This window comes from Macadamia integrifolia, chromosome 10, assembly GCF_013358625.1.
Source record: "Macadamia integrifolia cultivar HAES 741 chromosome 10, SCU_Mint_v3, whole genome shotgun sequence".
NCBI lineage: Eukaryota > Viridiplantae > Streptophyta > Magnoliopsida > Proteales > Proteaceae > Macadamia > Macadamia integrifolia.
In genome coordinates, this window is record NC_056566.1 from 15,396,962 (window position 1) to 15,423,054 (window position 26,093).

The following is a 26,093-nucleotide window of genomic DNA, read 5'->3' on the forward strand; positions in this document are numbered from 1 at the left end:
ACTTTCTAACATTTAGCCAAATGTCATTTTTTTGTAAAGCCTCACAACAATCTAGTTAGGGTTCTCAAGTTATAGCTCATAACTCTATGGACAGGAAGGAAGTGATCAAGGATCCGCAAACTCTGTTACAATTTAACTAAAATATGTTTCAGTACCAAAAAAAAAAAAACACTTATATGTCCTTCCTTCCTAATTTTTTGGACAACTAGTGAAAAAATCATTGAAACAAAGCAGCCACCTTCCTCAATATCTCAATAAGAAGTATCAAGTAAAGATTTTGAAACACATTTCATTTCAAGTAACCTGTGTCCTATACTGGGTACAATGAGCTCAGTTCACCATCAAGTAACAAACAATACCACTTCCATTGAGTTGAGAAATTAAAACATCCATTCACCTCATATACAGGAATGCCATAACAAGTCTCCCAAGGCCAACCACCAAACACCCACCCTTTGAAAATTTAAAAGAAAAAAAAAATCTATATTTTCAAATTAAAAGAGATTAGAACATAAATGGAGGTTTCCACTTTCATTCTAAGCCTTCTTAATGGCAACAGATCGTGATTTTAGATTCAGAAATACAGCCCTACAATTCCAAAGAGGAAAAAAAAGAAGAGTAAAGGTCAGTATCAGTCCATGCAGAAGTACAGTACCAATGTACACCAGCGAACACAGCTACAAGTATACAAAAAGGAGAAGAGTAATGAGATCAGAATGGCTTAATTACAGCCCAAGCCACTACAGGTGTTTAGAATTGATATACAAGTCCAGGTGATTGTATACTTCGCTCTCAACCACCGAATAAGATAAAGTTAACAAAGCCCTACATCAGTTTTTAAATGAAATGCTTTCTACATTTTATCTTCAAAATTGTGAAAGAGTTATCCAAGAGGGTGAGCATAGAATTGGAACATATTCAACAGAGAGGCCTCAACAGAATCTGAAATAATACACACAGGCCTATGATGAAAGAATCTTCTCTCATACATTGCAAGTGCTCTTCCTACTTTTAAAAGGGGGGAGGGACAACATTTTGTTTAATGTATTATCTTATATTTCAGGAACTCAGACCAAGCTCACCTTCTTTCTCTTCCTTTCCTCCTTGTACAGTCAACTCTTCAAACTTTTGCTACTACAACAGTTATGCTTCTAATCTAATTTCTACATGGCTTGCCTGCTAGTTCCTGATTCCCTCCCCCTCGAATAGAGCAATCTGGTAGCTCTCAGCTAACGTGTGGATTTTGAGGTCATTTTCCCAGGGAATGGATAACCATCCTTCAGTACCTGTATTGTGAGCATTCCTTCTCTCAAAATTAACCAATCTAATAACAGCCTCTCCTGTGAGGCAGGGGGTAAGGCTGCGTATGTTTTCCCTCCCAAACCTTGCAGTAGCAGGAGCCTCATGCAATGGGATGCTCATAGGTTGACACATTGCATCCATTAAGGAGAATTTTACATTTTCTTTTCTTCTTTCTTCTTTTCAATTTCTTCCATTTCTTTATTTTTTTTATAAAGTTCCAAGTCTCCTTGACATAAATTTTGGACACACTAGATTTCTATGATACTAAATAAGACCAAACACATGAATTACACAACACACATAGTGAATAGAAACAATTGAAGAATGGAAGAAACCCAAAGAAAGGAACAGAGAGGTACCAGCATGAGGCAACAAAGCTTTGGAACAGAACACGTAACTGCAGCAGCATATACTGATAATTCACAAAAGCTACTATGGGCCAAAACTGCCAAAAAAAAGCATGATAGTTCACTGATCATATATGCTATTCATGAATTTCTTTTCCTGCAGTAAAGTGAAGGATACTTCAGGGTATGTTACCTTCCATGCTGTCAATTGTACGACAGGCCAATCATTTCTGACTTTGTTTCTGACAAAACTCCATGGTCTTCCTACATGATCAAACAATGTTGATATTAGCATCTATAACTTCTAAATGGACATAAACTGAAATAAATATTTGGAGAGAACACTTAAACTGAAGTGCTGAACTAGATTTACTGCTTCATAAAACCAAGCTATGTCGGTGTCAAGAACAAATAACATGTATATATATATATATATATATTGGTGATGAAAGAATAAATTATCTTTAACTTTTATAGGTTTCTACCAGATGTTGGTTGGTTTGAATCGGACTCTTAATCAAGTATCCTCCTCAGTTCAACTCTGCAGGAAACCTATTAGTTACTTGATTTGCGCTTATCAGAAAGTAGTTAGGGGTATATAAGAAAATATCTCCTGGTTAAATATTGCTTTTCTCAATTCAAAAATTAAAACCCACACATTAACAGCCTCCACAACAGAATCCTACCATAAAATAACCATTTGGTTTTACACAGCTTAATACTAGCTCCATGGACTCTATATAATCAGTTAATCACAAGAGGTTAGGAAAGTGCTATTACCTGATATTTCTCTGAAGATATCCAAGCTTAGGTTTCTTTAGAAGGGCTAGAGAACATAGATATTTCTTCCAGATGGAAAATGGTTTCTAGATTATAAGGCCTTCCAATAAGAGGGCTGGGAAGTCAGGAATTGTAGATCCAGATCTAGAGTATACAAAAAGAACTGGCCAATAGTGGCCTTGGGGAGGTGAAGCTTGATGCAGGACAGATTTAGCATGGCTTACGAATGCCCTAGCTATGAACAAGAGGGGAGGATGAACTTTGAAGTTTTTTTTCATTTTTTTTTTTTTTGGGAAAAGGTGGGGAGGGGTGAATGGATGAACTTTAAAGTAGAAATTCCCTAATCTGTAGTATGGGTTATCAGGGACAAAGCGCATAATCATATGAAACAACAGAAACACAAATCAGTAGAATAAACTGGCATATTGGCTAATGAGTAGACTAGAAAACAGAGAAGTTCATCTTTCAGGCATTTTCCCTTCTTTCTTCTTCCTTTTTTTTTTTTTTTTTTTTTTTTTGAATAAAATGCTTAAAAGCCTAGGTATTAGTCCTGTCAAAGAAAAACTCACTAATATGATGCATTTCCAGACTACCAGTGAAATAAATTTTGCCCGTAGTAATAGTAATAAGTACCTATTTAGCAGGTGGGAGGGGGATGGGAGAGCAGAAAAATACCATCCAAACCCAAGCAAAACTTTGTGCTCTCAACCACTTAAATGCCAAATGAAAGATGCACAGAGGACTTTTTTGGGCCACGACCCAAATAGAAGTACATGCTACCAAGCAGTAAAATACCAAGGTCTCTTGGCTTTGAGTTTCAGTTGGTAAAATACATGAACTCTTTGCAAAGTTTTATAGTTCCAACAAATTTTCACGAAGTCAGGTCAAAATGACCCATAAGGAATATGACTCTCAAAAGATGATGGCCAGAAGAAAAATCAAACTAAACTATGGAATTTAAGGCTATCCTCCAATGCTATAATCCAAGAGGAGTGATCTGTAGAAAAGTTTGTCCAACTAGAAAGGCACATTTGTAGCAATAAGAACAGCCTTAAATTACAAAATTAAAGGTGGTTGCTAGTAGAGGAAAACTCTGGATGGATCATCCGATATATGACATGGAAATTTACATTCTTGAACATCTGAGGGTAAATTTTTACAACCGAACAACACAACAGAGGTAGGGAATTCTGCCTCAACTCTATGATTGCAGACAACTGGATACTAAAAGTTTTAATCATCAGTGACATTATCTTCTAGATTGGGATCAGACCAAAGTCTAAATGATGAGTGATTGACCCCCAAAGACTATGAGACAGAAGCTAATACCTTCAACCACCAGACCACAATAAGCCATGAACAAAAAGTTGTTCCAAGGTGCAAAAGTACTCTGTTCCATAAGCACCTAAATAAGGGAAAAAATTTGCATAAATCCCCAACCAAAAGATAACCCAATAGGAATTGGGAGAACAGGAGTACAGTACCGAAAGCCCCACTTAAAAAACACTAGAACCTTCACCTTTTGGACAACGGTTTTGCTACCCTTCTTTCCCCTTAAAAGGTTTTCCATTAGCTTGTGGAAGAAATGCCCAAGCGGCCCTCCGTATGCAAACCCATAGAGCTACAACGCAATAACAAGTCAAACAGGAAAAAAACAAAAAGGGTAACAAAAAGAAGATCCATACTGTTTATGCTGTTCGAGTTCAAAACTAAATTTTGGCCCAATACAATGAGGCACCCGATGAAGAGAAACCTCAGAACCATTCAAGTTCTACATTTTATATATTGATAAGTAGGAAGATAGGTGAGCTCACCATTATAAGAAGCAGTCTTCTAAGTTGGAGCTTTTTTATCCCAGCAATCTTTGAGCTACAGCATCACTGCATCCAGCCAAGACCCCCGAAGTGATTGCCTAAACTCCCCAAAGAAAAGGAAAAAAACAAAAGGGAGTATTAAAGAAGAAAAGAGGAAGAATCAACCATTAGAGATAAAACCCAACAAGTAAATCTCCCTGAAACACAAAAGCATGATCACATAATGAAGCTTTGAACAGAGATGAGAACAGTGAATGCATTGAAAACAAATGGTACAAATAGTGTCTCTAAAATCAATACCTTCGTCCTAAGAGGATTGGAATGCAGCTGCAAAAGGTATTTCCTCCAAGCTACTAGGACAATATCAAACATCGCACTATCAGGAAAAGAAATCCCCAATCTCCAGTCTCCAGTCTCCACTGATTGGAGGTGATTATGAAATTCTGGGATTTAAGTTTCGGTTTTATATACAAGGAAAAACATAAACGGAAAAAATGAATCTAGAGATAGGTGTTACTATTCTTAGAAAGAAGGACGATATGGGTAGGTGGTGTATAGAAGAGAGGAAACAAAAAGAAGTTGACTCGGCCTTAATTCCCCATGTCCGAGGAGCCCAGGAGCTCAAGATTCCAAACACAATCTCTCACTTTCATAATTAAGTTATAAAAGTCGAAATATCTGTGAATGTAGAGACGTATACAGGAAACAGAGACGACTATAATGCATTTGCCCATTTGATGAGGATTTCTAGCCTTCTAGGTGTGGGATTTTGGAGGTAAAGAGAAGAACATCAAAGTAGGAAGAATTGCTGTTGGGAACTTGGGAGGCCATCATCTAGTCATCCAGGGTCGGTACGCAATGCAAGAGATCACATGTTAGCAAACAGACAGACTTGGGGATTAGATGGGTCCTCAAACCATTGGGAAAACCCAGTTTTGAATTCTGATTGCTTTGACTTGGAAGATGAAGTTAGCAGTTCGTGTTAGACACTTAAGCCTGGCAGGTGATGAACTGAAGTTGCCCCAATGTTGACCAAGTTAAACGGAAATCGTTCCCTTGGAATGATCCTGGCTACTCTGTTTTGCTAAAGGTGTTCTGTGTGGGTTGAAATCGTCTGCAATTCCGATATCGTACAATTCCGTGAAATATCACCTTCAGGGGGTGACACGTGTATTAATACCAATACAATGATCCAGATCTGGTACAACTAATAAAACCTTAAATCAGTGAAGAATTATTTAAATCAGATATAGATCATTCACGTGTCACCCCCTGAAGGTGGTATTTTACAGAATTGTATGAGATCGGAATTACAGATGATTTTTTTCCGTTCTGTGTAGTCTCATCTGCTTTTGGATGTTTTTAATGAATGATTTTCTTTTCTTTTTAATATTAAAAAAAAAAAAAACAAAAAAAAACAAAAAAAACAAACAAACAGTAACCCAATGCAGTTGGTGTGAGGTTGTCCTGTTGTTGTGTGATAAGCCCACACTCACTAAGTGACTCGACGGTGTGGTAATGGTGGCAGTACATATCCGATGATTGAAGCATTTTGGATACGAACCTTAACACACGAGTGCATACGCCAGGTGCTCCTAACCGTTGGATGTGCATTACCACCCATGCCGCCCTGTAGAGGAACCCCATCCCAAAAGTTTTATTTTTTAGATAGAAGAGAAAAGGCCTGTTGAGTTTAAGAGAACCATCGATCCACCATAGAAACATCCCATCTCTTTAAAGAATGTAACAGGAGGTCTTGAATTCTATAATATATCCATCGGACAAGAAAAAAAGAAGCTAATTTATCAAATTAATTCTCCGATCCTTATATATCAAATATGAGAGTATCAAAATGTTGAATGGTTTCTCAGTTTAATTTGGGTTTTTATTTTATGGTTGAAATTGTTAAACCTAATTACTCATTTTTAAGCCGAATATATGATATTATTTTCAAGGGAAAAAGAAGGATCTAGTCGCTTGGTTCCTACATCCAAATATAGGATCCTATGAAATTATGGTTCCACCCCTCATAAAATCAAGAATATTCCTATCCATATTTATGCTCCAGTACGCATTTTCATTGGCCCTTATGCTAATGCAAGGGTCACACGACTAGGTAGCAATCTCCAACCTCAACAAATAATGGTTTTTATTTTTTCAGAAGAAGTTGGCCCTAATACTTAAAATAGGGCTCAAACTAAATATAAATTAGGTAAATAATCGTAGTGAATCAAATAATAAAAAAGTAGAACCGAATTAGTTATGGTTTGGAAAATAAGCTCTTATTCAATTTGGTTTCAGTTTCCACATGTTAAACCAAAAGACTGATTCGCTTGACACCCTTGACTCATTGGTGTAGCATGCGTAATTCCTTCTTACATTGCTCTTGTAGGAAATTCAATACAAACCTAGTTTAAAATAGTGTGTGAATCAAATAAGGAACCGAAAAACCCAAGCCAAGTCGGTTCTGGTTTGGAAAATAGGCTCTTATCCTGTTTGGTTTCAGTTTTCCACATGTTGTATTTTGAACTGAACCAAAAAACAATCCAATTGACACCCTTAACATGCATATTTCTTCTTGGAGGAAACCCCTCCCCCAAGGAAATAAAAAAAAAAAGAAAAAAGACAACACTACCCACTTGCATTCTTCAAGCCCAGACACACGGAGAACTGAAGTCACAGGCAGGGGCATCTTTTCACAGCTTGCCTCCAATTCCCCATGTGTTTGGGCATGGGAAAAGCAAGCGGGTAGCATTTTTTCTCCCAAGAAAAAAAAAAATAGAGAAGGGAAAAAGACCTGTAACTGGTCGCATGTCCCTTTGCCTAGACAGCGAGGGTGGCGAAAAGACCAGTTGCCCCCATAGTTGGATGTCTATGTGCCTCCCCTTGTTGGATCCCATGTTAGCATAGTGGCCACATGACCATGTAGCAATCTCCAACCCAAAATAAAAATAAAGAAAAAGAACCAGGTGCTCCCATAAATCTAGCACTCTCTTCTCTATATGAAAAGACATCTATGCACCTTATTTTAGGGTGAAGAGAGAGAGAGAGAGAGAGAGAGAGAGAGAGAGGAAATGCTGACATGGACTGTGCTTTTGGATGAAGAATCACTTCCTATAGAAATATTTCAGCATGTGATTAGATGGAGCATCGGAGCTTAAGAAATATAATTAACAATGAATTAATCAACGACCTAAATTATCCATCCAATGGTTGGAATGACCGATCCTCCATATAAATTCATTTTTAACGACCAGGCTTCTCAGAATTAATAAGCTATTAAGCTAACCACAAAATTATTTCTAGCCTTCAGTACAACTGGGCCGGGCTGCAATGGGTTTGTGAATACCTAGGCCCTGCCCAGTTTCCCAGCTTTCAGCCCAGGCCTGTCGTTCTAATGGCAAGTGGGCCTCTGGGGCTGGGCCGAGGCTTAGCCTTGTTTTTCACGTTGTTTTCAAGTAAATATGTATATGTTAAAGGCCCATGCGGCTAGACACACTGGATTTAGATTCTCTCCGGTCGGTAGGATATTCAGCACGGCATCCAATGGTTAGGAGAGCCTTGAGCACACATCTATATACACATTACATACACCCTTAATTCCTCCCAACTGTCAAATGCATCTCAATGGCTGGGGATGATCTGGATCCAGACACATTAGAGTTGAAATGATAGCCCACCCCCTATACAAAAAAAAAAAGAAAAAGAAAAATCACCATTGTTTATGTCCCACTCATGCTCTCATTGACTCTGTGTTGGTGCAGGGGCCACATGACCTGGCAACGAAAACCTATATCACAATCTGCTTAAGCTAAAACCAAAAGAAAAAGTAATAGATGAGAGGAGATCTCTGGATGATTTGACAGATAATACATTCGCCAATCTCTGATTTACTTGAACTGCTTAAGCTGTTGTTATATTAATCATATTGTGTGAAAAGATATTCTATAAAAAAAAAAAAAGATAAATAATTAAAAAAGGGACTCTATTTAAGAGTGTGGCCCATGCGTCCTAACTCATCGTGGGGATTGATATGGAACGAAAATGACCACCCCACCCCACCCCACACCACAGGACATGTAGATGAGGCAAGACCCCAGTGCACATGGTTGTCTCATATGAACATCGTGAGTTGTCCTATACTTTCATGAAAACTAGTGGTTGATGTTGATACATTCCAAACCCAAGTGCAAAGCTTTAAGAGATGGAACTGCAAGAGAATATGGCAAGTCACAAAAAATAAAATTTCTTTTCCATTATTGAAATTCTTTAAATACCACAAATAATGCATTAGTTCATATAATTACATTAAGATCGGGTTTTCCTTTACCTATGGTGAAGAAAGAATCTCTTTCAAGTCATGATATTATACCTTTAGATTGAATTGGGAAAAGATAGTTTTGATTTAATAATAAGTGAAGAGAGTTAATGAAAAATAATATAAAAAAAAAAAGTTATAAAATTCATTTACACTAGAATCCAACGTGTTAGAGCAAACATCAAAAAAATACAAAAATAAACACATAATAGATCTGCACAATACAGAGATTTAACGAGGTTGACACACTGTGGTGTGTTACGTTCTCGGGTGAAGAAGAAAATATTTCACTATGTAGAGAGATTACAGTCAAGTAGCGGCGAGAAAACTCATCTTGAAACCCTAGATTGAAAAATCTCCTAAAAATATAATGACTTTCTCAACATGACAACAGTACATTATATACTTCAAAATGCAGATCAACCCATCGAGTCACGATCGATCTGGTTGAACCATACCTTTGGATCATACCAGGAGATCAGTCGAGAGGCAAGACATCGAGATTGGCCTCACCTGATACCAATCCAATTCGTCCGAATTCACCGATACGAATCCCAGATGACAAGAACCATGCTCGTTGAAGATCACTCGACTTTAATAGAGGCTCGACATTCTAGACGGGTCGTGTAGGCTTTGTTCCCCGTAGGAAGTAGCAAGAGACTAAGCATGTCTCATTGACACCAAAGCTCGCCCAGAAAACCCTCTGTACAGTCTTTGCTTTGTCCGCTCTCTGATTCTCTTACCATATCCAGCCGTCACATTCGTAACAGTATATTCGGAAATACGTCCCCTCTCAATTTTCGTGTACTGACAGGTGTCGATCCCACATTCAAATGGTCCCCACATCATCACAAAAATGGATTCCCACAGTGATAGCATGATCGTGATCATACGTGTAAGTAAAAATACCAGTGGGGCCCTTCTTTAATCTTTTCTGTCAACATTCTGGATGGTCTGAAATACTCCATCGTGCGGCTATCTCAATACCTTCTCAAAGATTCCATTTCAGCGGTAGATGATAAAGCTTTTTTTCTAGAGAAATTGAGAATGACCCCACAATCAGGGGAGATGTTAATATGTTATATATGGTGGGTTGTCTTAAAAAAAAATCACTAAGTGGAGTTAATGAGAAGTTTCCAGTTTTCAAAAAAAATCAAAATGGGTCAAAAGTAATTTATTTCAATTTTATTATTTACTAATCACTTCATCTAAGCTTGTGCTTTGCAGATAATTCCTTCCTCAGACACTCATAATCATCATCTATCCTGATTTGATTACTTAAATAAGACAAAATCAATTTTTAAGTAATCATATCAGCATGGATTTTTGAAAAGAGAGAAAAAGAAAGGAGATGGTGATGACAAGTGGTCACTGTTTACTCTCTCTCTCTCTCTCTCTCTCTCTCTTGAACCTTCTGTATAAGAGAGAGCCGGCTGGGTGGATTTTTGTTGTGTTCCCCTGACAGACTTAACAGGTTAGAATTCCAATGTTCCTGACAGATGGGTTTTCCTTATCTGCATTTTTTAAGGTACATAAGGTATTTTGAGTTCTCTATTATTATCTTTTCTCTACTGTCGTCTTCATCAATAGGCTCATCTTCTTTCCATCTCTCTCAAAACTTTCTTAAACTTACTACTTTTGAGGTCTCTCTGGTTTTTTTCCCCAATTCCTGTTGGGCACCTTTCTTATTTCTTTCTGTTGCCTCAGGTTTGTGACATGTGTCTCTCTGCATGGTTTACTCGACGGGTTCCTTTCTTTTCTGGGGTTTGGTTATTGTAGTATGGGTTTATGGCACAAATTGGTTTCTCATTTGCCTTTTCTTTTCCTTCAGCTACTAGGCAGGTGGTGCGGTGATGCTCATCTGTTTCGGGTGAAAAGTGTGATTCATAGGAGACTGTCACAAAGCTTGAATTTTGGTTTTCCTTTTGGGTTTTCTTTTTAATGAATTCTAGACTACAAGTTGGGATGGAATCATGTGATCATGGTTATGGGAACACATGAGAATTTAAGCCCCTTTGAAAGAGCTTGACTTGGTTGAAGCTGTGTACAGAAAATGGGACCATCATCTCAGAAGACTCTTGAAAGAATTATATCACAGAAAGCTCTACAGATGAGTAGCTCATTTCCATGTCAAATTTGTGTGGTGGGTTTTCTTCTTGGGGTCTGTCTTACCTATTTCTTCATGGCTGCTCTCACTTCTTGGGTGGAATTTGGAGGAGCTTCCTTTTTGTCTCACTCGCCAGGACTTCCATCACAGAGCTTGACTTCACATATTAATGGTGGGCATCCGTATTTACTCTCAATGTGTTGGATTTTTCTTGCTTCAATTTTTTTTGCTACTCTGTTTTGCTTACTACCCAATTTGAAATTCTGTTATATCTCTTAACTCTTTTTTGTCTTGATCGATTTTAAATTTAGTTCCCTTACCAGTTTCCCATTTTCTAATATGGATGTCTAATCAGAAAATTTCCTCTCATGGGTAAATCTCAGATATTTAATTTGATCTCTTGTTCCAAAAATGTCAATGCATCCAGACTAATAGTATACTTTAGGACATCTTATATTGGCACTTGTTTATGAGCCTAGTCCATTCATTGTTGATTGTTCTGAACCAACAGAAACAAAGAGAAGACTGGATTCACAAAGAAGTGATGGCCTGAGTGATGATGCTAAAGTATCTTTATTGTATTCAGCTTGGACTAATCTGATAAATGAATCCTTAGATGGGAAGGAAGAGTTCTCAAGTGTGTTGGGACTAAGCAGATCTAGTGTGCCTAAAGCCCCCCATTTGGAGAACTGTAAATTGAGTACACAACTCAATGAAAAACTTGACAAACGTGGAGAGAATGGTAGCCTTCTTCCATGGACAAATTGGAAGGGTTGGTTAAGCAGAGCTTTGCTTCACCCATTATCTGCTGAGGGTAAACAGGGGCATTTTGACCATCGAGCTCAACAAGGAAGTGCTTATCCTCCATGGGTATGTATCATGCTCTCTTCCTTATATACAAATCTATGCTTGTGTTCCAGTATATGTGGATGTAGTAGATATATGGTTATTTCATCATTATTTGTGTAGGGAACAGCCACTCCTTGTTCCAGCTTGAACAGATTGTAATGTCTGGGTGTTTAAAGTGTAGCCATACTTTTCAATACATAGTACCTGGAGAGGTATGAAGGTAGGAAATACCCCCTAAATTTAAATGAAAAACACTCCGAAGTGGGGATTCCTGATAAACTTTTGTTCATGTGAGAAAGGCTTTCCTAGCAATTATGGCAAAATATATGTGTTCAAGTAATCGAACAGGTTGGCTTGAGAAAGTTTTTGTTTATCATCTTGTGTTACGTAGGGACAATATGAACCTGGTTCAGATTTTCTTATCACTCTTTTTTAAGTTACATTGGGCAATCATGCATCTCAAAATGCTTATATGTGTTCAATTAATCCCTTTTATGCTATTGTATGTTATTGCATTTTTTAGTATTGTGAACATAGTTATACTTGAAACAAGTATTTCATCTATGGTGTGTAAATGTGAATCTGGTTACTAGGTAAATACCATTGCATTATACAGGTCCATACATGCAGCAAAACAATATGTTCTAAGATTACAGTGAAACCAGTGGTTTCTAGTACTTGTTGGCGATGTGGATCCAGCATATGAAGGTTATTCGTAGGTCCTACATTCTCTCACCAGGGGCCTGGGTTTGGTGATATATGCAAGTCTGTTCTCAATTTATTTAGAGTACCACATTGTATATTGAACTGTGTCATGGTTTATGTCATTCATGTTTGTTTCATGTACTCTGCGGCAAAGCACTTTTACCGTGTGATATCAAAGTACAGTTCACTTTGATTCGTAGAAGTGAGCTCCAGACAATGTATTCAATTCCCTTGGAAGCTTTGTACTGATGAAACAGTCTGTGGACATGAACAGTGTTCTTTAGGCAATTGAACATGTTTGGTTAATTACACGATTACTTGTGTTACAATCAAAATATGGGCCAAATTTTGTGAAACTGTACTTTGCCTTGGACTTGCTATACTAGACAATTTTCAAGATTTCCTTTTTCCAATTATTATTCCATATCCCCCATTAGATGGTAAAATAACATTTCTAAAATTACTAAACAACAATATGAATCTTGCAGATTTTGGGTTCAGATGAAGACAATTTTCCTTCTACTAGGAAAGTACAACGTGACATATGGATTCATCAACACCCTCTGAATTGCAGTGACCCAAATATTAGGTTCCTTGTAGCTGATTGGGAAAAGCTCCCTGGATTTGGTATTGGAGCTCAACTTGCCGGAATGTGTGGTCTTCTTGCAATTGCAATTAATGAAAGACGAGTCCTAGTTACAAACTACTTTAACCGAGCTGACCATGATGGTTGTAAAGGTAAATATTGTAATCATGTACATTACTGCTGTCAATAGGATGTCTCCCATACTTGGTTTCTTCAAAGGCCTGAGTATTTCATACTTTTGTGATGTTCTGCTTTTAAAGTCCCAATTTTTGCACTTAAAATCCAATGCTTACAGGTCTTTATTGGGTTAGTGGTTGGCTAATAATTAGGACCCATCTTAATAATATCCAACTTAAGATGCAACTATAAATAAATTCCAATTTGTGGCTGTCCTTATAGGTCCCTTACGTTCTCACTGGTCTTGCTATTTCTTTCCTGAAACATCCATGGAGTGTAGAGATCGTGCATTTGAACTTATGGGAAGACCAGAAGCTTGGGAGAAGGGAATCGTGACAGTAAAAGATAATTACACTTCAAAGGAAATATGGGCAGGAAGGATTCCTAGGTAAAGTTATTGCATGCCAAATCATGTCTTGAACAATTTCAGTGCTTGTGTTAAATGGTAGTTTCATTCCTAAAACTATTCCTAGTTTGGAATTTTAATAGTTTCTTCTTCCAATTCAGGGTTTGGGGTAATCCTTGGAGTTTTATGCAACCAACGACTGAGATAAATGGTAGGTTGGTGATATACCATCATAAAATGGATCGACGGTGGTGGCGAGCACAGGTATAAAATGATTTGAATTGACATATAGGTCACACATTATCATATTTAATATTATCATTGTTTAGGTGTTTCCTTAGTGTAAATAAATTAGTCCAATACATGAATTGTATATTATGCATAAATTTTGTGCTTCTGTTCTACATTCATATAGAGAAAATGATTTAATTCAAGATCTTTTCCCATAAAGGCAGGTGGACTAGCAGTCCACCCAAATCCTTATTTTCTTCGGTTTCTTTATGCTACTGAACCTAAAATTGGACTTCCATGTAACATGGCAAATTTTCCGCTGATTAATTGCACCTTCTATATTTCTCCTTGAGGACTATGTTGTATTTCAGATACTTTATTGTAGCCTTGAAAGTTAATTTGCATCAAGGCTATAATATCCAATCCTCTATCATCTATATCATAAAGGGCTAATTTTTTTTTTTTTTTGGGTTGTTAGTGGAGGAAAAACTAATGCTTTGGCTGCAATATTATATTTGACAGTCTCTTTTTTGTTTGTCTTTAGTCTCAGTATTATGCTAATTCTTTTCAGGCTGTACGCTATTTGATGAGATTTCAGAGTGAGTATGCATGTGGTTTAATGAATGTGGCCCGACACACAGCATTTGGATTGCAAGCTGCAAAAATGGTTCTTGCTGGTCTTGTTGGACGATGGCCACAGGTCTTTCAATTGTCATACTCTTAATCTTGCAATTCCATAATTGCATGTCCATGCATTAAGCACAAAAAGAATATATCACTAATATCTTAGCCTTTGGAATTTTAGGTGTATCAGAAAGTATGAAATAATGTGGGCTATGGACGATTCATAATTCGCTATTCCCCTTTTTTTTTTTTTTTTTTTTTTTTCAATAGATCTATTGGTTGGATTGGTTGGCTGTAACCACTGGCTAAACTAGTTGAACCATATAGGGAATTCATTTGGCCATATGCTGCATTCTGTTTTCCTGGCACAAGTGAGGACTAGAACTAGTGTTATATATGACTGATCAAGGACAGGCTTATACAATGGTAGAAACGAGTTACTGTATTCATCTAAGATGCTCCTGCTTGAGTTGGGATTAAGTAAATTTTTAAATTTAGAAAAAAAAAAGAAAGAACCTAGCCCGATCTGCCCAACCCTTCGCTCAAACAGTGGAAGGACTGCCAAGGACATTCTTGTTCACAAAAGGAACCCAAAAAAGGGGTTTAAAAAAATTATCTATTACTCCGTTGAAGGTTCTGATTTAAAAGGATCTCTCTCACACATTTTGATGCTACTATGTTGTTCATTTTCTTAAAAAAAAACCTACTAGTACCTCTAATAAATTTATAATTCATGCTACATCCATAGGTGATCTGAGTGAAAATATGGGCATGCTAGGCACCTTAACCCCTTTTCTTAGTCAACTCAGTACATTTCCATGGGAAACTTTTACAGTGTTATAGTATTCCCCAACCACCTACTACTTAGTTGTGTAATGCTTTTGGATTCTAAGTTCATGTTCATCATAAATATGAATTATTATATATGAAATGGAAAATGTAATAAAGGGATCTGGAATCATGGATAGAGAGGCTTAAACCATGCTTCTGATAGATGACCCCATCGGGAAGTCATCAAAGTTATTTCTCCCATTCCTTATATATTTCAATTCAGATATATTACTATTGATGAAAAGCTCCTGGTGTTTTTTTATTCAAATAATAGCCCAGATACTTGTTTATCTAACCAGTGTTCATTACAGGTTGTAGGAAAGAATTCTCAATCTGATATGGAAGAATATGTGTGGTCCAATCATAAGCCTTGGGTTCCTAGACCACTTTTAAGCATGCATGTTAGAATGGGTGACAAAGCATGTGAAATGAAAGTGGTTGACTTTGAAGAGTATATGCGGCTTGCTGATCGTATTCGAAAACGGTTCCCTGACCTGAACAACATCTGGCTTTCTACTGAAATGCAGGTTCATATTTCTTTACTGTTATCACCTTTATCTTTTCAGTTCAGTTGTAGGAATGAAACCTGGGTTCTTACATTACTCAAGTGCCATGAACCATATTCAGGAAGTCATTGATAAATCCAGATTATATCCACATTGGACCTTCTACTACACAGACGTAACACGCCAAGTGGGGAATATGACCATGGCCTCTTATGAATCAAGTCTTGGTAGAGAGACTAGCACTAATTATCCATTAGTCAATTTCTTAATGGCTTCTGAAGCTGATTTCTTCGTTGGTGCATTGGGTTCCACATGGTGCTTTCTCATAGATGGCATGAGGAATACAGGGGGGAAAGTAATGTCTGGATACCTAAGTGTTAACAAAGACAGGTTCTGGTAGAAAGAGGTATACAAAGCTCTTGCAAGCTGGGTATGTAAATTATTATTACATATGGTTCACCAAAAATTTTTTTGGCTACTCTATATTAGTCAGTTTCATTTTTTACAGGGGAAAGTTGACAAAAGCCTGATTGTTATGAAGAAGATTTATATGTAATATGTAAACTAAGGGTCCAGCTTGTTTGCAGGGGTTCTGGTGTGGTGGGAATTAAGGGGTGGAGGAGTTACACTATTTTCTTGCAAACAAGGTAAAATCCCTGTGTTTGGTTACGTGGGTTTCCACCAATACCATTCGTCAGCGCTTGAATTGGAATCAAATCGACCGATTCAGACTGATGACTGTTTTTCATCACCTTGGATGGAGGGCTCCTAGAATAGTGAGTTTCATCATTAACTCTCGACCCTTATTGTCGAAGGTTCAGACTACCCTCGATGGTGCAATTAGAGGGTCATATCTCATTGAGTAAGGAAAACTTGATCATAATTTAAACAGAAATACTCATTTTTATTTAGTAATAATAGTAATAGCTTGTTGAGAAACAAGATTGTCTTATCATTTGGTGGCTCTAGAGAGGCAGATGAGAACTGCAACGATGAGCACAGGGAAGATCAGAAGCATAGAAGCGGATGGTGGTTGGGGAGGGCCCTGTGACACAAACAATGGAAGTAGAATAAGAAGAATGATCACCATCAGTATCAGCACGAAGGAAGTAGCACGGAATCCCTGTTGACCAGCCATTCTGTTTATATCTACTTTTCTTCTTCGTCTTCTTCACGTCCACTTCTCTTTTAAAGTTTTCTATGACCTTTCAGAGGAGATTTTTGGAGGGCCCAGAATTTATATATGTATATATATATAGAGAGAGACCCATACGTGACTGTTGGAAGGACATGAACACATCGTTTGGCTTGAAAGTTGCAACCCACGGGAAAGTGGGTTAAGCAGGGAAGGGACGTCTCCATTCATTTTTTGATCCCGGTCTAGGTCTAGCGCAGATCTGATTTTAATATTGATTTATATAAATATAATTTAAGGCTGTTATCCAATATATATATATATATATATATCTATATATATTATAAAAACAACCGCTAGTCTAATCATCAGTAAGGGAGATCCAACGGTTTATACCCTGGTAGGCAGGCCATATAGGGCAATGGATGGTTCATTATTTTTCTGTGTTTGGTATGCATTCTACGTCGATAATTATTCCAAAAAATTATACCAAATATAACTTTAATTTCAAAAAGTTCATTACTTTCATAGTATAGTTGTATAATTCAATATCTTTATTGACAATTTAGAGTCAATATCGGGTATGGAGTGTCCAAGAAGTTAATATTGTTTGCAGCAAGCGGTGAGGTGCAGTGAGTATTCTCACTATCATCATATATCTCAGAAAAATAAAAAATTCTCAATTAGGTCGCCACAAAAAATGCCGGAGCAGATTAATTCTTGAAAATGGATCAAGAATTCAAGACACACATTAAAGAATCAGAATTCGTCGCATATCTTTCTCCACTTCTATCTATCTAATATTTTGTGAAATTGGTAGATAGAAAAGAGAGAAAATAAAGATAAGAAAAAAATTAATAAATAAACAAACCTCAATTGAACATCATAGTTAAGTTGTTTAATTTCTTCTGCATCTGTTCAACTCAGTGAGCCACAAAAGCATGGGAACTCCGATTGCCCAACTCTCTGAGTGATCAGGTAAGAGTCAATAGATTATTAATATACATGAAGCAATCATAGGGAGTTTTAGCCAGATCAGACCCTGATTCCTTGGAAATTACAGTGAAGTTAATGCCAGAAGGAAGCTGCATCAATAATCTGTTCCAAGACCCCAAATGGAAATTGAAGTTGAATCATCCCTTTCTCCGTTTGGAGTCTTTGCTCTCAAGACCCCAAATGCCCACCTACCTCTCACCCATAGACCATAGTTCTTAAAACTGGACCAAGCATGAACCGGAAAAATGATTAAAAATTGGAAACGAGAGAAACATTTCACACCCATCTCACTGATCAAACCTCAAACTTAACAACCAGGCCCAAACATCATCCTTCAAATCTGTATTAAGTTTTTCTTGTTGATCCCAAGTTACATCCACACAAGCAAATCTCAGACTAGAAGTCCATATATAAGAACCATGCAAGGAGACGCTTTTCTTAGCCAGTCAATCAGCTACTTGGTTCAATTCTCTGTAGCAATGTGATATTCTCCATGATATTGAAGCTAAGACTTTTAGCTCGAATCCATCCCTCCATTATCGCAAAGATTTCAACTCCTTTTGCCAACTTGATTATTTCTCTTTTTCCTCCACCTACACATAAAAGAACTTGTTAGAATCAAAAGTAATCCTAACTAAAAGTACCCAAAATATTCCCTTACCTCAAACAAATTTTTTTTATATGTGATTATAACATACTACTTCTAATTTGAACTAATTCCCTATACTCTATGATGTTTGCTGAGCCCCAATAGGAACATCAACATTCTCAATAGATCCAAGCAAAAAAATAAGCCCAAATAAATATTGCAAACAAAAAAGGCAAATACAATTTTTTTTTTTCTTTTTGGGGGGGGGGGGTGTTGGTGGGGTAGGGGTGTGGTTCAGCCCAAACGTTTTCATCTTCCACAGATAAACCTCTTAGCCAATCTATCCCAACTGGTCTTTGCAAAATAACAATGAAACAAAATATGATTGGCGGTTTCTCAACTGATCAAACATAGAGGATCAACATTCCTTAGAAAAGAAGAAAAGTTGGGATTTTTTACTAGAATGTCAAAACATACATCAATGCAAATATGTTCAAAATTCATGTGGTCTGGAATTTTTTTTTTAAGAGGGAGAAGCAGCACCCTAACTAGTTCATTCGTCAACAATACTATGTTCAGAACTCGTGCTTTGCACCCCCTAACCATATTTTTATGACAAATTTAACAAAAGAACCTATAAAATGTCTAGATAAAATGACTTAATGGTATTATATCTTGATGTTGAGTGCTTTTTCGTTCCCTCCCAGCTTATTGTGAGTGGTATTTATAGAGAAATAGGGACTACTTTTGGAGCTCCTAAAATGATCTGCTTACTTATAATGTGGATAAATATTTGGCAGTAATTAAGGACCCATATTTGTATCTCCAGTGTGCATCCGGTGGCTAGAAGGCACTTGGGATGCGTGCCCGGGTGCTGCCAGCTGTTTACAGAGAAATCGCTACGCTTCGCTTGTTTCTATATGATAATATGCACCTTGGTTGCTGCGCTCCCTGTGGGTGACAGCAAGAGGGTGAAGAACGAATGATCCTCCAAACAAAAAGAGTGATTGAGTCGACTCAAGGGAGTGAGTGAAAGGCGTGGCAAGAGAGTGAGTTCGACTCGCGAATGATCAGCAAGTGAAGGACCAATCCTTTTGCGCCAGTACTGTTGCAAGACTGGTACTTGGCGGTTCATGAGCAACATATAAACTAAGGTTGCCCATTAGGCCATTACGCCCTCACTCCTTTTTGAAGGCTCACCGCTCTCCTTCCTCTCCTGGTGGTCGAGCTGATCGTAGACCGCCCTCCAAAAGAACACTGAACACCCAGCTTTGCAGAACAGCTCTCTCCCCAGCCCACAGCATAGTGTTGAATCTGGATCTACTGTGTGTTCTGACTCTATTGGATCAAGTCATAACTCTACTGTGAGTTCTGACTGGCAGCACCGAGCACGCATCCCAAGTGCCTCTCAGCCATCTGATGCACACCGGACGAGTAGCTGGTGTATTGGAGAGGATCTTGTTCCAAAGATTGAGTAAGGGTGTCAATTGGTTGGTTTGGACATACTTTGGTTACAATGAACGTTTAAAAACTATAAACCAAGCATACAATACTGCTTCTCCCATCGTTTGTGAAAGCAAGTTGAACTGAAAAATCTGTTAGATTTTTTTTTTTTTTTCTTTTTTTTAGGGTTGGGGGGTGGGAGGGGGGGAAGAAGACTAGTGAAGGTTTAAATCTGATATTTCTGATCATGAATATAAAAAATCTTGCCAAAACACAGCCCACTATGCGCATGCGCTAGGATCAATGGAAACATACAAGGAAGCATCCACAAGGTTGTCATTTTCCATTTCATAGGGATTGGGCTAGTCATTTCTCCTTCATGTGTCTAGAGCAGGGGCCAAGGCCACACTCCCTCACAAACTATTTCCCCAAATATATTATAATGAAGAATATAAAATTTGATATTTCTAGTAAGATCAATGAACTTGCAAGCAGGCTGGGCTTTAGTTTTAGTGATGGTAAAACATCATTGGGTTCAGGTTATGCGATTACAAAATCAAATCAACCTTAAAATACAAATACCTTTAAAAATATTAAATGAATAGTATAGTAATAATACTGATACCTGGACAGTGTTTTGGAATCTCACTGGATTTGTGGAATTAAAGTTTGTCAGAAGTTTCAATCATTTTTTCTTGAGATTCCATTGAGTGAAAAAAGAAGAAGCAGGGAACACCAATCGCCCAACTCTCCAAGTGAAGTGAACCAATAGATCAACATACCTGAAGCAAATAGGGATTTTAGGGACTTATATCAGCAAGCAAGATTCTCTATTATAGTGAAAATAGTGCAGAAAATAAGCTCTAAGAATCTGTATGATTAATCTAAAAGTCACAGATTAGTAAATCTTACCACATCAAACCATCCACGTATCATCCTCACATCTCTTAAATTTGTGAGGTGCTTAAGTTGGTTTTGGAAATTCTTGTGCCGAGGCCAGCCAACAAGTTGTAGGTCTGTAAGAGAGACAAGATGTTGGAGATCTTCTTCCCCTTGTATATATTGCAGCCCCTTTGAAAACCGGCCAATGGATAACTTCTCAAGCATAGAGAGCCGCTGCAAACCCTCTGGTAGTGACTGCAATTCTTCAAAGTCAAGCAATGCCAAGTGTTGAAGAGAAGTCATTCCTTGTAAGGCTAGCAAAGACTTTACAAGAGGACATCTGCCTATTGTCAAGAATTTAAGAGATAGAAAGACTAGGGGCAGGGGGGATCCCTCTAGTCCTTCACTTGGAAAAATTGTGTCAAACTCACGGCAATCAAAAATCGATATTTCCTCAAGAGCACCAGCATTATTTTGTAACAACCTCTCCGGCACAGACTTGAGGTCTTGACACTCAAGAATTTGAAGTTTTTTGAGAGAGAAAAGGTTGCTTCACAATGACGTTAGTGCCATCTTATTTGTGTCCGAAAACCACAATCTTTTTAAGGGATGGGAATCGACTTGGTGTGATTTTGAGCTCAGGGCATGACCGGACAAACAACTGCTCAAGAGATGGAAAGGAAGGCAATACTTCCAACCATTCAACCAAATTACGCATCTCCCATAGTGTCAGTTCCTCCAGCGATGGAAATGCGACAGTACTTGAAGAAGTTGATCCACTGCTGTTGCTATAGTAGAATTCCCGACCTAGATATTTCATATTTTTCATTCTACTTAAGTAAAGAACCCTTAGAAAGGGTAGCTCACCAAGAGTTGGGTTGTATTCCCATCTAGGGCACTGTTGGAGTCTGAGTTGAATCAAATTTTTGAATGGTGACAAACCATTTGACATCCATGTCGGAACTTTTAATCCACCAAAATTTTCAATCAACAAACTTTTCAAGTTTGGATGAGGTTCCAGTGCTTCTAACACATCATCCAATTTCCCACTATCACTTTCATTGTCATGCCCACCCCACAATAATTGTAAAAAATGAATATCTTGCTTCCCTCTCAGATTTGCCTCCCTGGATTCTATTCCACTTGTTACATTCTCCAAATCACATATGGTCAGTTCTCCTCGGAGATTCAAGCACTTCAACTGTTTTATACTGCGTCCTAGATCTTTGCCTACAATAAATCTTGTTAATGTTCGTAGATTAGTCAATCTTCCCATGTCAATTGGCATCTGAGTGCACTTGTCACACTTGTTAAGTTCAATATCTCTCAAACTTATCATCTTTCTCATTTCCTTTGGAAGCCCTAGAAGATATCTGCATTTGTGGAGTTTTAGTGTCTGTAAATTGTAGAGGCTAGTAATAGACTCAGGCAAGATTTCAATCGGATTATTTGAGAGGTCAAGGTACCTTAAATGTTTCAATTCACTTAATGAAGAAGGTAATCCCTTCATCTCGCATCTACTTAGATCCAATGCACGTAAGCTCTTGAAGTTCATCAACATATCACTTGAGACCAAGCTTGATGAAATGAATAGTGTCCGTAATTTCTTCGCTTTTTTCAAGGCTTCTAGGATATCAAATGTTCCCTCATGATCCAAAAAAATTGAGAAGCCACGAACTGCAGAAATGTCTTCTACATTATTAGCTTCCATAGACAAATGGTCGAGCTTTCCAACAAATTGTGCAAGATCATATACAAGATCATGCATCTTGCATGTCACTATTTCTGCATATTCATCTTTCTTCACAATCTTAAAGAGAGAATTCCACAATAAGATATTGAAATATTCATTGCCAACATCCTCCATATGTTTTCTTCCTTTGGGTTGTTGAAGGAATCCCTCTGCCATCCATAATTGTATCAACTGTTTCCTAATAAATGTATAATCCTTAGGGAGTACTGAACAATATGCAAAACAATATTTCAAATGTGATGGTAGATGATCATAACTCAACTTTAATACGGGCATTATCCCTCTACTGTTATCTTGAAGCAAAATTCCAAATTTCACCTTGCTCCAAAGACGACCAGTCATGCTATTCTATTTTGGAGTGCATTATGCTTCCTAAGACCTTCACTGCTAAAGGCACTCCGCCACACTTGTTTACAATTGTCCTTCCAATTTCTACTAGGTTTGGGGTTTCTAGTGGCCCTCCATTACTAAATGCTCTTCGACTCAACAAACACCAACAATCTTGTTCTGATAATATTCCCAAGTGACGAGTGTAATTTGGGGTCATCATCTTTGCCACATTATTGCTACGTGTAGTCACAATAATTTTGCTACCTACACTGCCAGATTTCAAGGGCTTTATCAAGTCATCCCATTTTTCACGATCTTCACTCTAGACATCATCCAGTACAAGCAAAAACCGTTTACCCATCAACTTCTCTTGGAGGTTACGTGCTAGTACATCCAAGTTTGATGCATCGGATTTATCTCCAGCTGATTCTATGATTTCTTTTAGAACTTCCGACTTGAAATTGTTCGGACACACATACCCACGTTCTTAAATCAAAATGCTTCACAATCAAGGGATCATTGAAGACAAATTGAGCAAGAGTGGTCTTCCCAATTCCCCCCATTCCTACTATGGGGATGACCGAAACGATTTGATCATCGTTAGTGTTGACAAGCATTTCCAGTAGTTTTAATTTATCATCTACCCTTCCAACTACTTCCAAATCGTCTATAATAGAGAAGGTTTGCCGATCCTCTTTGTTCATCATGGATGTGGATTCAACTGATGACTCCACTCTAAGGTTGAAGCCAATTGCATCCTTTCTGATATCATCCAACACTTCATTGATGTCCTTAAGCAAATGTGCCATTTTAAGACGAAACGCAAATGGGTTGGAGTGTGAGAAGAAGTTGCGTACCTTTCCCCCCATCAATCGGTTCTGGATCTCCATTTTACGTCTCAAAGCTTCATATTTGAATTCATCGAACACATCATCTGCATCATAAGCCACACTCTTGAGCCTCCTCAGCCAGTCTTTCACTGCCATTTTCTTTTCTTGCTGATTCTCAGCATCCTGTAGCACACCTTGGATGGTGGTCAAGGTAGTCTGCAGCTTTTTCAATTCTCCCTTGACACCCCACGCTAGACCCATTTCTTGGGTTGCAACAGAGATCAAACCTTGTAGGATTGGCTGCGCTCCAGAGACAAGAAGTGATAATTCAGGGGTCATCTTTTCTTTAATTTGCAGAGAAAACTCTCACGAGCTACCACTTCGGTACTTTCTATCAGGATTTCTCTCCGGCCGGTAGCAAGATGAAGATGGCTGAATTGATAGGGAAAGATGTGACTTTGTTCTTGAGGATGTGAATTAAGACCATTGACCTTATTATTAATTTAAATCTCCCTAGGGATCATAATGAATTTGATTGATGTAACTAACATTACATCTCAGCTGGTTGAGGGAAATAGTGGGCAACCATTATTATCATGTTTCTTATAATAATCCAAGGTGGGTGGCAATCACATTAAGCCTATTCTCGTTGTCTTTGTACATATCTGATTTAATAAAACAATATATAAACATGAGGAGTATGTACATAGTTTCTACATAACCATGTCTTCATGGGGATAACCTCATCCCCATCCATACATCCACATCCACATCTTCAATTTCATTGGCATTTAGAAACATATTATGGGTATGATTGGTAATGTAGATAAACTTAGTATAAATAGATGATGATGTAGAGATTGATGAGTGGTATTTAGTATAATCAGAAAGGATAAAGTAATGAATGATCATATTAGAATCAGATTGGGAGCAGCTCTGATACATGATAAGTTAGCGAAAATCGTTTGAGGTGGGGTATGACCATGTTCAATAGAAGCCTTTGGGTGTTCCAGCACTGAGAAGTTTGATTTAGATTGAAGGATCTAAAAAAGATAGAGGTAGAACTAAAATGATCTTGGGAGGAGTGGTGAGGAAAAAACATACATAGCTTAGGGCCTTAGGCCTTATATCAATTATGGTGTTGAATATAGCTGATTGGAGGGCAATGATCCATGTAGCTAAGGGTGTCAATTTCAGGCCTGACCCACATAACTCGACTGCCCACCATTTACAACCCAGCCCATCTTGGCCTATTTAATAAACGTGTCAAACAAGCGTTCATGATGCAAAGGTGTGAACTGACAGGCGCCTGACCGACCCGACTTATTTTTAAAGGGTTCTTTAACTAAGATGGAAATTCTCGTTTCGTGGTTGAAGCTCTTTTGGCTTCTTAATTTTTATTTGTGATGAAAAGGAAGACGTACGTGAGAATTGAGAACGAGTGAGAGGGTTTAGGGAAGGTCCGTATAAAGTCAAACCCAACTAAGGCCTATTTATGTCAACTTGATTATAACTCAATCGGTTGACACCCCTACCCCATTTAATTGGGATAATGATGAGTTGTAATTAGAAATATAATCAGGCCAAAGGTAAATCTAATTGAAGTTGTAATCAATCTTTATCCGTTAGGTAATTGTGATATGTGGATGATCATGTAAATTTTTATCTTGAAAGACTGACCTAATAAGAGGAGGTGTTCATAAGTATACGAGGAAAGGGATATATATTCCCACTCATAATCACCAATAAACTGGAAATAAATGGATCATATTGGGCCCAGCCATCACTGAATTCAATCTCCTTACCTTCCTCAAAATCTGATCCAAACTGTCAACGATGGAAAAAAAAAAAAAAAAACCATCATTCCGTTAGCTCGATCTTTTTTTTGGGGCTAAAGTTCAGCAAAGTTAATAAAAGTATGTAAAGAGTATATATCTAGGCATCCCCAAACAGAAAATAAAAGTACAAATGAATCTTGCCACTCCACCTCCGTTATTGCCATCAGCAGAGAGACAAGAAACAAGATTTTCTTAAGGTTCCACCTTCGGCATGGCCATCGGGAGAAACCTCAAGAAAATACAAAACAAGAATCTGAAAAACACCCAGCCCAAACATCATTCCTCAAATCTGTATCGAGGTTTTTCTTGTTGATCACAAGTTACATCCTCACAAACAAATATCGGACTAGTAAGTCCATATATAAGAACAATGCAAGGAGACGCTTTTCTTAGCCAGTCAATCAGCTACTTGGTTCAATTCTCTGTATCAATGTAATATTCTCCATGATATTGAAGCTAAGACTTTTAGCTCGAATCAATCCCCCATTATCGCAAAGATTTCAACTCCTTTTGCCTACTTGATTGTTTCTCCTTTTTCCTCCACCTACACATAAAAGAATGTATTAGAATAAAAAGTAATCCTAACTAAAAATACCCAAAAAATTCCCATAACTCGAACAAAAATTTTATATGTGATTCTAACAAACTAATTCTAATTCGAACTAATTCCCTATGCTCTTATGATGTTTCCTGAGTCCCAATAGGAACATCAACATTCACAATAGACCCAAGAAAACAAAAGGTAAATACAAATTTTTTTTTTTTTGGGGGGGG

The 26,093-nt window shown here is 37.7% G+C and overlaps 2 protein-coding genes and 1 pseudogene across 9 annotated transcripts; 1 reads left to right on the top strand and 2 right to left on the bottom strand.

Annotated features, from left to right (window-relative positions):
* Positions 1-275: 275 nt before the first annotated feature.
* On the bottom strand, positions 276-5,297 carry LOC122092142 (annotated as a pseudogene).
* A 4,620-nt stretch (positions 5,298-9,917) lies between these two features.
* On the top strand, positions 9,918-16,109 carry LOC122090704. Of its 6 annotated transcripts, none has more exons than XM_042660382.1 (9): positions 9,918-10,035; positions 10,393-10,840; positions 11,180-11,538; positions 12,711-12,960; positions 13,208-13,373; positions 13,493-13,595; positions 14,134-14,262; positions 15,329-15,544; positions 15,645-16,109. In XM_042660382.1, the coding sequence occupies exons 2-9, from the start codon at positions 10,615-10,617 to the stop codon at positions 15,921-15,923; spliced, it is 1,728 nt and encodes a 575-aa protein (XP_042516316.1). In that variant the 5' UTR covers positions 9,918-10,035; positions 10,393-10,614; the 3' UTR covers positions 15,924-16,109. The 6 variants fall into 6 exon arrangements, with proteins under 6 accessions (XP_042516316.1, XP_042516313.1, XP_042516312.1 ...); XM_042660379.1 differs by having other exon boundaries at positions 9,934-10,089; XM_042660378.1 differs by having other exon boundaries at positions 9,964-10,089; positions 10,612-10,840.
* Positions 16,110-17,910: 1,801 nt separating this feature from the next.
* On the bottom strand, positions 17,911-24,063 carry LOC122091013 (putative disease resistance RPP13-like protein 1). Of its 3 annotated transcripts, XM_042660815.1 has the most exons (4): positions 22,035-24,063; positions 20,599-21,941; positions 20,312-20,468; positions 17,911-18,247 (listed from the first exon to the last, which is right to left on the bottom strand). In XM_042660815.1, exons 1-2 carry the CDS (start codon positions 22,661-22,663, stop codon positions 21,143-21,145), a joined length of 1,428 nt encoding a protein of 475 aa, XP_042516749.1. In that variant the 5' UTR covers positions 22,664-24,063; the 3' UTR covers positions 17,911-18,247; positions 20,312-20,468; positions 20,599-21,142. The 3 variants fall into 3 exon arrangements, with proteins under 3 accessions (XP_042516749.1, XP_042516748.1, XP_042516750.1); XM_042660814.1 differs by having other exon boundaries at positions 20,599-24,063; XM_042660816.1 differs by lacking the exons at positions 20,312-20,468; positions 20,599-21,941 and having other exon boundaries at positions 23,509-24,063.
* Between the last annotated feature and the right edge of the window lie 2,030 nt (positions 24,064-26,093).